Source organism: Panulirus ornatus, chromosome 5 (genome assembly GCF_036320965.1).
Source record: "Panulirus ornatus isolate Po-2019 chromosome 5, ASM3632096v1, whole genome shotgun sequence".
NCBI lineage: Eukaryota > Metazoa > Arthropoda > Malacostraca > Decapoda > Palinuridae > Panulirus > Panulirus ornatus.
The window spans coordinates 4,662,669-4,674,753 of NC_092228.1; the positions used below are offsets into that span (position 1 = coordinate 4,662,669).

The following is a 12,085-nucleotide window of genomic DNA, read 5'->3' on the forward strand; positions in this document are numbered from 1 at the left end:
TTGCCAGGCACCAGCACCATCAGCGTCACCAACAAGCTGTCCGACACCCCCAGCCACCACCACACCAGCAGCAGCAGGTGGCGAGCCATAACGTCCCCAGAGCCAGGCGGCCTCGTCCAAATATTTTGCCAGTGGGTCTGCCATACATCCTCACCCAGCGACACATGTAGTGTAAACATACATCCGTGTATATGTACGTGGCACGCACACCCTCCCGCATGTTTATGTACACGGATGGTTCACGTCTTCAGATACGTACACAGGCACGCACACGAGTACATGTACCCACATACACACACGCTTCCACTTATGTATATGTACTTCACTAACTCACTCATTTATCTACCGATGTACATGTACAGACGTGCACTCATAATCCTGCCTATGTACATATACAGACACACTCGTATACCTACCCATGTACGTATACAGGCGTGCACTCGTGTCTGTACTCATGTACAGATACCTGTACATGTGTACACCTTCAGCTCGCCAGGCACACCAGCGCCCACCTGTTCATGCAGACTCATGTAATCTCACAACTCGGTGGAACTCAAAAAACAAACGGATCAGAAGGGATTCAACTCGAAGACCCATAAATCAGTCAGATCTGAACCCTTTAAGACGTGCTTATAAGATCGAACCCTCTTGCAAGGGGGGCGTATCGAACATTCAGATTTACCTGACGATAATGACAGCCCTAAATCTAGGTTTTTTTTTCTTCTCAGTTTGTTTATAAGTCGTGTCAAAGCACTCGACAGAAACTTGTTTGTTGTTATTACGACTGTTTGAAGGAGACGGAGAGTTTGCGTAGTTCCGCTTACGGTGTCTCGAAGCACGACGTTGCGACACTTGGGTACGAGGGCATGACCTTTGACCTGACTCTCAAGCGTGAGGCCAAAGGGCAGGTAATCGTACCGAAGGTACTTACCGTCGTCCTTAAGGGGATATATATATATATATATATATATATATATATATATATATATATATATATATATATATATATATATATATATATATATATTTTTTTTTTTTTTTTTTTTTTCTTCGGGTCTTAACGCCACGCCAGTACGTAGTCAAGGGTGTTTGTTGGGAGATTGCTTGTACCCTGATGTCGGGAGGGGAAGACATAGACACCTCCCCCAAGAACCACCAAGGCTGTAGAACTCCCTAGCTTCATGTGCTAAAAAGTTAATCTTACAACGAAGAGGAAGTGACTTTGGGAAAGATTGGCAACACTTGTGGGGCGGCAGCGCACGTGACAAACGAAATGAAGAGGAAGTGACCCTGGAGAGGATTGGCAACGCTTGCTGGGCGGCAGGGGCGGGCGTGGCTCCGAGCCAGTGTATCAGGAGATGGGTAAAGTTCTCGGTGCTGGGTGGTGGAGAGTGGTGGGTTGATAAGCTGGTGTGGGCGTGGGGGGAGACAGGATGGTGGTGTGGGCGCGGAGGGAGACGGGGCAGGTGGTGTGGCGTGGAGACGGACAAGTGAAGTGGGGGCGTTGGGGGTGGAGACGGGCGGCAGGTAGTGGGAGACGAGGGACAGGTGGTGCGGGGTAAGGCAGGCAGGCAGGCAGGCAGGCAGGCAGGCTTGTAGGGTGCAGAAAGGGCGAGGAAATTCATGATGTAACCACGTCAACTGACAGGTTGGTGTTAGGAAGGTTCCCCATCCCTTCTGAGCCAGTCTGTGAGAGGTTATCCTCTGACTGACTGCTCGTTCGATAAGGTTTTTCATGCGCGCTGACGTAAGTTTAACGTTTCCTTAAATTTCAACTTTATCATTTAGGGTTTTTACGTCACTTAAGCTCATTTGTTGGGATACTATATAAAAAAAATAGGGTGTTTGTATGTATGTTTCCGTTGGCACATTTGTTAAGCATGAATGTGGTCCTATGTGAGCCTTTATGTTAATCTACTACGGGTTTATATAGAGGTTCAGGTGGCTGGCGATAGAGGTTTTTGAATGCCTCTTGACTGCCGACACGATGAACGGGTTTAGGGAGTTGAAAATAATCTAGGTGGGTTTCCTTAATGAAAGGGTTCTCCTCGGGTGTGTGCGGTGACGGAGAGAGAGAGAGAGAGAGAGAGAGAGAGAGAGAGAGAGAGAGAGAGAGAGAGAGAGAGAGAGAGAGAGAGAGAGAGAGAGAGAGAGGTGTACCACGGCTGAACCCCAAGTCCTCCATTGTGAGTCGATCAAGCAATGGTATTGTTATAGCGTTTCGTTAGGGTTTAACGTGGCACGGGCTCTTAGTCTTGAGACATCCCATCGTCCACCCCAGTATATCTGACCGTTCGTGTGTGTTATGTCGTTACATAAGTACATGCGTTTGTGCACATGCCTCTTGCTCACATGTGTACAGGTTTTGAACGTACGTGGGTGTCCCGCGGCTCTCTCGTGCTGAGCCACGTCAAATATGTTTATCGAGTAAGAAGCTCTCGTCCGCCTTTGATGAGAGCTCTCGCCAGCAGTAATTACCCTGCGCATTGACAGCCAGTCGACGGCCTTCCCAGACCTAAGTCGTGTACGTCTCTCAATCTTCATGGAAAATACTCCCTACCTCCTTATCTTAGGAGGGTCAGTGTTACTGTCAAGTCTGTAGTGTTCTCAGCCAAGCTGTAGGATACGGTGTTTGGTGTGCCTGTGTCTTCGTGCCTGTCAGTAAATTAATAACTGTCACCTGTGTCTTCGTGCCTGTCAGTATATTGATAACTGGTGATGTCACCTGTGTCTTCGTGCCTGTCGGTAAATTGATAACTGGTGATGTCACCTGTGTCTTCGTGCCTGTCGGTAAATTGATAACTGGTAATGTCATCCACTTCGGAATGAATGATACTCTCGACCTACTAATGTGTTGTAAAAGTGAAACGGTTCGTTGAGAGTCAGTATCGTGAGGTCATTCATTTGATAATGCAGTCCGTTCAATCTAACAGATACGTGATGACAGTTTGGTTGTTTGGGTTTTAGACCTATCAGCTACCAGGGGTCCTTAAGGGCCGTCAACCCAAGTTACACTCAGCAACCGAAATACCTTGAACAACTTCATGTGTAAAGGGTAGTTAGGAGACCACATGCACTCTATGCATGTGGTCCCTGACAGTCGAAGGAGATGACATGTATAGCATCTCACGTGATAACACTTGAACTCAATGTAGGAACTGCCAGAAATTATATTTTCTTAATTTTCCAAACTTACGAAACAAGACGTTTTGTCCGTGATTCGACCTGACACATGTCCCCATCAAAGGATCCACCTGTTCTCGGTAAAGATCTTCATAGCGCAGATGGATTGGCCACACGTGTACGCTCATAGACCGAAGACGTGGCCAATTGAGCCGCAATAACTTTTAACAATAAATTTTAAAACCTGGTTAAAGTATGAACCAGAAAAACACCTAAATGTACTCGGTATCTTCTTGTGTAGTAGATATTTGTACATAGGGGAAAAAAAAAAAAAGCAGTGAAACGCTTTGTAGATTACCCCTCTGTACTTACTAAGGTTTTAAGGTTGATGTTCCTCTAGTATTTGATTTCAACCGAGTGTTCGTAAATTTGAGAGATTATTTGAATGAATATACTGGTATGAAATTACACATTTTATCCCTCTGTGTCCCTGCGCTGTATTTCAATTCTACTCATATTAATCGTGTTTGAGACTTGAAAAGATAGATTTATATTCGGTTTTCCACGCGCACCGAGCAGTAATGAATTCAAAGTCTTCATGGATAAGCCTGTCAGTTTCACAGGGAGTGCTTAGGAAATGTTTACAGGGTTTCTGGTTCTCTCCTAACCTGTGAACCACAGCACCACTGCCGTCATGTTTGGCGAGGGAAAGACCTTGAGAAAACACGGCGGTTTCATTGATGGTGTATTTTGACGTGCCCTCGTAATGGCTACAAGTCCCACGCATACGTATATGATAGGCTGTGCGGTGTGTGTAGCGATGCTGTTACCCACAGACACGATATAGGCTCTGGTACGTGGATAGTAAATAGATATATATTGCATTGGCGACCGTTTGTAGGCCCTAGCGAGACTAAATCTGATATGAAACTGATAACTTTAAAAAAAAGAATGAGATTAAGTTAAGGCAGTTTCGTCGGGAGGGGGTTATGGGTGGGTGGCCACGGAGCTCGCGTTGCCTACACAGCCTAACCTGTTCGTTGTCCTTCATTATTATAATTCTCAAGTCTTGTGATCTCCCAAGATTCGGGTCGGCATGTATCCCCAAGCCAATCTCGCCCAGGATCGAGCCACTAGGCATCCAAGGGATGTGACTATTTAAACGTACTTAATATATTAAGCAAGACTGCAGAATTCCTCCAACCGCATTTCTATTTCCACCTCGACCTTCTGTCGTTGGACACCTGCCGCAGACACTATTTCTGTGTGGGTGATGGCGGGAGGTGACTATTTCTGTAAGGCGTGATAGCACTATGATGGAGGTGTTGAGGCTGTGTGGACGGGCGAGGGCGGGGGGAGGGGGGGGTAGCTTTGGCGCCGATCTGATTTTGACGGGAAGTTACGTAAGAGGCAGCCAGACCTTACGTCAAGGTTGTCTTGCAGCAGGTATGTTTCGTCATTCAGTATGTTTCATTGCACACGGTGTACAGAAAGTAGGGTTTCAAAAGCACGGGCAGTGTTCGTAATTGCTCGAGACGTGGTGCAAGGATAATCTGGCAATTACTGAATGAGGAGGATCGATGAATTGATTATGAAGAATCAAGAGCGTCATAGCGGAAGACCTATGTATGTATATGTAATGAATTTGTGCATAATTCTTTTTCCCGAATGATTATTCAGTCACAGAAAATCCTCCAGAGAACTGAATTAATGATTTAATGTGAAAAAGTCTTGCTGTCAAATTAGTGACCTTTGGGATACAAATGCCAGATTCTGCCAGAGTTCTTAAATATTGTGCTTTGAACTTGGCAAAATTATTGCAAGGAATCGTAATAATCTTACGGTAGTTTTAAGATGTCAGAAGAAGTTATCTTAAGTATATCATTTCTGGTATATTTATAACGGAAGCCCAACAGAATTTCTTGGAAATCGATTTGAAAATACAAGATTTCTAACAGTTTTCTTTAGGAAGGTAAGCTGATGTATCCAATGATGGGAATGGCGTACATTTATATTCAGCCTTTGAATATGACTCTTAAAGTGTCTGCTATCTTGGAAGTGAAACAACACGAGTCAGTCAGTTGAAAATAAAATAAAAAAAAGATCATGTTTTGTATAATCGGTGAAATCTACTCTTAGAAAACGAGTCAGTAATTCAACCTATTGGGGCACGAGGTTGTGACCCCTAGAGCCCACTCCAGACCCTTGAGCACTAGGGTATGACTCTCTCGTACGATTTCCTGCCCTTTGACCTCATCCTTAAGGGAGAGGTCATAGGTTAGTTAGCCCATGGAAAGTGAGGTCACAGCTTGGTAGAGTATAGTGGAGGTCACTGGCCAGTGACCTAAGTCAAAACACGTGAAAGTCCTTGAGATCATAGGTCATCGCGTCATTGGGGGACGAGGTCATGGCTTGTATGAGTATAGCTAAGGTCACAGGTAAAAGGTCATTGCACAGGAAGGCGCTACCCGGAACACCTTCACACGTATCCGTGATAGCAGGGACAATGGTCTGCCCCAATCATGGTCGTATCAAACTACCCGTGACCTCAAAGGGTAAAAAAAAAAAAAAAGAAGGTTATCCTAGAGATGAACTTTCTTTGATCGCGTTCTAAACACTTCTCAATAACTTGGGATTAGGAAGAGATCTCAATATTTAACCTCTCCCCCTTTCCCTCCACTAGTTCGTTTTCTAGGTTAGGTTAGACTGGGTTAGGTTTGTACCCCCGACCCTAACCTACTTTACCTTATAAAAGAACATGGGGGAGGAGGAGGAGGCGGCATCCACCCCCCCCCCCAAAAAAAAAAAAAAAAACAGGTGATCCGCAGAAAGATTATATAAAATGAAACTTCAGAATGTTTGGCAGAGGAAAATGGCAGTAGGGCCCCTTACTTTTAGTAACAGACGGTGTGGCTGTGGGCGAAGCCTCACACACACACACACACACACACACACACACACACACACACACACACACACACACACACATACAGAAATACTCGGGAGGGAAGATATTTATACAAGGTTGAGGAAAGTCGATAACTCGCCAGCAGGAAGAGGAAGTAACAGGCCCGCGCGCCCGCCCAGGGGAACTCCCACGCTATACCTCCCATGTTGGATGATGTCCCTCTGGTATTTTGGGTGTAGTTACGGTGTGTGTGTGTGTGTGTGTGTGTGTAGGTGGGTGGGTGGGTGGGAGTGAGGTGTTTATTTTTTGTTTGTTTGTGTAAGAAGGACAGAATGTTCACGAGTCATTTACGGCGAGATTTTGCCAGTGGGCAGGGCCAGCGCGTAACGCTCACCGCAGGAAGGGTCGTAGGTGTGACGAGGAAAGAGTCGTGCGAGCTGCGTGCTGTCTTGGAGGGACTGCATGTTAATGGAGCGAATGCCAGCAGCCCTATGTGTGGGTGAGGCAGGTGGATAAGACAGCATCCCGGGCTAAGGGAATGAAACTTGACAGCCACTGAAGTACTGGCTCTACACAGCTGTGAAAGGATAGGAGTGGAGCTGGGGAGGGAGTAGAGGATAGTTATGTAAACAGACGGCAAGAAACGATGAAAGATAAAACTTAAATGGGGAAGGGGGGAGATGGGAGAATAGGGATGGTGGAGATGACGTGGGAGGGGAAGGAGGTGTTGGGGGAAAGGGAACGTTTAGGATAGTGGGGAAGGTGGTGACGTTGGGGAGGGAGTGGGGGATGGTGATGGGTAGTGGGCGGCAGGTGGGTGTGTGTGTGTGTGTGTGTGTGTGGTTGAGTGAGTGGGGGGGGACCATCGTCAGGTTGCCAACGTTTGAATGATTGACTGATTATTTTCACCACCAACGTTGGGTACAGTACATGGTATACACCATACAATTAACCCCTCACCCCGACACCCCATGTTCTGTTGTGTGGCTGTGGTGGTCCCCTGCCTCCAAGGTAGTTAACGCTCGCCAGGGATAATCTCATAGAGATCAGGGATGGTTCGGTTTCCCCTCTTTTGTGGCGGGTGAGGGGCGATGGAGGTTTACGGGGCGGGGGTTGCCCAGTTTCCAGTGTCGCTCAGTGTGTGGCGGGTTCCTGCCTGGCCTCACGCACGCCTGCCAGGGAAGGGATGGCTGGCTTTCGGGCACCCACGTTCCTTTGTCTGTTCCAGTCCCTCTGTCTGTCTGTCTGTCTGTCTGTCTGTCTGTCTGTCCGTTTTGTCTGGCGTGAGTCGGCGGCAGAGGTGAAGTCTTCAGTGCTCTAACAGTGATAAGGGACTTTAAGCTTTACTTAACACTATTCTCCTTCAAGTGGATTTCAAGTGTCTTTATTAAGTAACTAAAAATGGAATCCAGTGAGAATCACAGAATTGTATACAAGTCCTCACTAAGACTAAATTGGTCTGATGATCGGGACACTGAAGTCAAGATGTTTTACGTGGGTTTGCCTGATTGTGCAGTATAGTTTATGTTATGTTACTGGAAGCAAGAACCAGTGTACAAATTTAAAAACCTCTCAGAAAAAAAAAAGGCCTGCCTGAAATTACATTGGAATCAAATAGCATCTTTGACATACACATTTTAGATCACATTTTGGATCGTTTTGAAAACTACACGTTTGTGAGGGTTGATTAATTGGTTATTTTTGGATTGTACGAACATTACATCCTCCCGAAGTGGCAAATATATTGGTTAGACAGTTGCCAGACAAGCAGGCGTTACAACGGGGGTTGGTGTAACGGTAACGGGCGTGCAGCTGGGGGTGGGTGAGGCTCATCGTTACAACTAAGAACGCAGAAGGAACCAGCGGAATGTCCCGGAGAAGCTCATGTTTCTGCCCAAGATGCCTCCAGGTACGGCCACTAACCCCTCACCCCTGACCTTCTCGCGTCTGACACTCATGTTACAAACTTCTTTCTCTTGTTAACGTGTTTCTGTGTTACATGTATGTTACATGCCTCTGTGCCACGTACGGTCACGACGTGTATAACCAGTCTGTGTCTAAGCACACAGGCCACGTGCGTTTGTATGTGTATGACTGGAAACGAGAAAAGACTTGAGAAAATGAACACCACTTCCTCTCTTGTGAGTACAGACGAACTGCCAAGCTCTGTGCCCACAGGCTGTTCAACGTGTTAGGTAAAACTGTTTTTTTACGTCTGTCAGGCAAAGAAGTTCCGCCAGTGTAGCTCATAAAGGATGTCAACAGCATAGCGAAGGTGGACAAGAGAAATGCCGTTCTTATGCCTGATTGGCTCAGCTGAAGTCTGATGTAGGGGAACGTTGATTTTGCGCGTAAGATTTTAAAAATAGTTGGGTTAAAGGGGGCTGGTCTCTCCAAGGGCGTCTGTGCTATGTTTGTGTGTACGCCTTAGTCTGTTGGCAGTTTCTTTTTTCAGTCAGCACTAACTAAATATGTCTTTTTTCTTCCTCACTTATCCCTCCCCTTTTTCTCTCCTGCTAACTGGGTTCAACGGTTAGATATTAGAAAATGGTATCCAGTGGGAGGACTTTAAGAATAATGGGGTTCAGCGGTAAAGATTTAGAAAATGGGATCCACTAGGGAATCTTTATAAAGAATATCCCCTGGGGACAGGGGAGAAAGAATACTTCCCACGTATTCCCTGCGTGTCGTAGAAGGCGACTAAAAGGGGAGGGAGCTGGGGGCTGGAAATCCTCCCCTCTCGTTTTATTTTTTTTTTAATTTTCCAAAAGAAGGAACAGAACGAGGCCAGGTGAGGATATTCCCTCAGAGGCCCAGTCCTCTGTTCTTAACGCTACCTTGCTAACGCGGGAAATGGCGAATAGTTTGAATGAAAGAAAGAAAGATTACACACACACACACACACACACACACACACACACACACACACAAAAGGGACTTTACTGGTTATATTAAGAAGAATGGGGTTCCGTGGGGAAAATCTTCGTATATGATTAAGATATCACTGTGTTGTTATACTGAAAGACATTAGATAACAATGACGTTATGAATTTGTATTCTCAGCATGCCAACAGCATAAAGGTTATTGGTTATGCATGTCCAGAATTTTATATAACATTTGACACTAACAAGTCGATATATATATATATATATATATATATATATATATATATATATATATATATATATATATATTTCTTTTCTTTTTTCTTTCATACTATTCGCCATTTCCCGCCTCAGCGAGGTAGCGTTAAGAACAGAGGACTGGGCCTCTGAGGAAATATCCTCACCTGGCCCCCTTCTCTGTTCCTTCCTTTGGGGAAAAAAAGAGGGGAAATATATATATATATATATATATATATATATATATATATATATATATATATATATATATATATATATATAATGTTTGTTAAGTGCATCCATGTCAGAGTTTCTTCCTCCGTGTCAAGGAGAAACTTGTCATAAGTAAGTCTGGCACCTTACGTCAACGCCACGTATGTTTTCTTTTAAAGGAGATTGTAAGTGAACGGCGGAAGGCAGTCTCCGTAGGCTTCTGTCCATGACACCCAAAAAGATAGGGATAAAAGTTGTCCTATTCGGATACACATTTTTTTTTTTCTTTCATAAAGTTTTCTGTAAGATGATATTTCTTAATGAATTATTTTGTATTAGATTTTGGGAGAGCGTTTTTATGGTTATCCCTCGGCGTTATTCTTATGAACGTTATTTTGTAAGCGCGCAGTTACATCTCATTGTACGTGTTGGAGGGTATTATCTGCTGCTGTGAACATACTCGCCTTTTAACTTTTTGAAAAATATATTATACTTGATCTGTTTTATATCATTATTATTACTATTATTATTATTATTATCATCATTATCATTATTATTATTATTAGATTATTATCAGTTATTATCATTATTATTATTATTATTAATATCAATGATCCCCTGAGCACGGCTGTACCACTACTGAGAATGATCGCCTGGATCAACACTAGACTTTTGAGGGTCAGGTCATCCTATTCAAAAGTCATACTGTCGTGGTCGGGAGATTAAGATATTCTGTAACTTAACGACTTTCAATACACTAGAATATGGAATATCTCTTAACAGTGTTTACTGGTCTGGACACGTGGTTTCACACACACACACACACACACACACACACACACACACACACAAATAGACTGATTGACTATAAGATACAATTATTCTTTAATAATACTGGATAGCTTCACGATATTTAGGTTTTAATTGCTCAGAGGTTCTGCGCGTTCTTTTTAGTGAGATCATATCTTTTTTTCGTATCTCGTAAGAAAGGTCACTAGCTGGGTGGGTATCGTATTGCCATGTAAGATGCTTCATATCCCCGGGCATGTCATAAAGTGTCAGCACCCGTCGTGACTGTCAGCACCTACACACGGACAGACAACACGGGGGTCAGTCCAATCTTAAAATCAGTAACAACGCTTGAGGCAGTCTTATGTGAGATCAGTAACAGGCTAGTGTACGTGCCTGACTCCCCCTTTTTCTTTACCTTGAACTCGCCTCTTAATTGCTACACACACACACACACACACACACACACACACACACACACACACACACACACATTACGCTACCCAGACACTTGCCCCTGAAGGTTTAGCCCCCGAAACACTACAATATTCCATTTGCCTCCGTCGAGCAACCCTTTTATTTCAATTACACCATCCCTGGTTATTGTAGCGGCCCACTAGTATGTACGATTGCCTGAGATGTGTCGTTGCTCGGAGTGGTAAAGTCTTGCAATGTACGACTACATATGTTGTGTCAATTCTTCATACTTGGTCCGTCTGGATGTCGTCGTGGACAAAGATGTGGTTGGTCAGGTATTCCAGGATACAAAAACTTGCATGATGAGTAATGTATTTTGTACGTTTACGAGTAGTCGACCTGCCGATTCGTGCGAATGTCAAACGAACGCCAAAGCCTCGCTGCCACACACACACACTCCTCTGTGTCTCAGGTCCTCTGGTTGTGGTTTGAAAGTGTGTAAACTAATTTTTTTTTTCACTGATAGTGTTATTTCTCGTTATTACAATGTCTCTTTCCCCTGGCCCTCGCAAAGAGGTACAGGTTTGTACCAGGTTTGCTCACTTAGGACTGAGAGGAATGACTTGTTCCCCATCTCTGTCTCATTCTGTAAGAATACGTGTGTTGATATTGTACTAGCTGTGTTCACACCCCCAGGAAATATTGCCAGAGCCTTACGCATCTCAGGAAAACATGATTTCTCATTTCTACACCTCCATGACTTTAAATGCGAGACATTTTCCCAGATCCAGTATTTGTTTAAACCTCATATACACAACGACAACACGACAACGCGAGCGTTCGGTATAGATGGCCTGGTCTTTGATCTGATCTCTAAATGTTGAGGCCAAACCTTCAGGTCTTCACACTCAAAAGGTCGCACCGTGGTGCTCATGGGGGTCGTAACGGGCTGAAGGACTGCACCATCGGTTTCAAAGAGGTTGATACATATTATCATTTCAGTAACGTAGATGTACCACGAGTTCCTTATGAATTAACAGCTATCTTTTGTCTCTTCCTCTCTCCCTCTTCGCCTGGCAGTCATCGGGCACGCCGCTCCCCATGTTCGGCTTCCCCGGGCCGGACCTGGAGTACACGCCTTCCACTCAGGAACTCATCGAACGCCAGAGTCAGGACTTTGTTGACGAACGACTCGCCGAGTTCCAGGCGCAGATCCAGCAGCTTCAAGGCAAGTATCCTTTTGTTTACGTTTTTGCCGGGGGTTCGGAGGCAATTGTGTCTTGCAACCTGCAGGACCGGTTGTGACGAATTCATCGTTTGCTTAGGATTGAAGATGATGAGTGAGGTTACTATATATATATATATATATATATATATATATATATATATATATATATATATATATATATATTGGAAAGGATCACAATTTTGCGCGTGATCAAGATATTCCTATAAGTCCACGGGGAAAATGAAACACGAAAAGTTCCCAAGTGCACTTTCGTGTAATAGTCA

The 12,085-nt window shown here is 44.5% G+C and overlaps 1 protein-coding gene across 1 annotated transcript in view; it reads left to right on the plus strand.

Annotated features, from left to right (window-relative positions):
• Positions 1 to 12,085, plus strand: part of LOC139746956 (uncharacterized) — an 88,710-nt gene that overhangs the window by 74,273 nt on the left and 2,352 nt on the right. Inside the window, exon 15 of the mRNA XM_071658657.1 lies at positions 11,654 to 11,871. Within this exon, the coding sequence (XP_071514758.1) occupies positions 11,654 to 11,871 (218 nt within the window). The remainder of the gene's footprint in view (positions 1 to 11,653; positions 11,872 to 12,085) is intronic.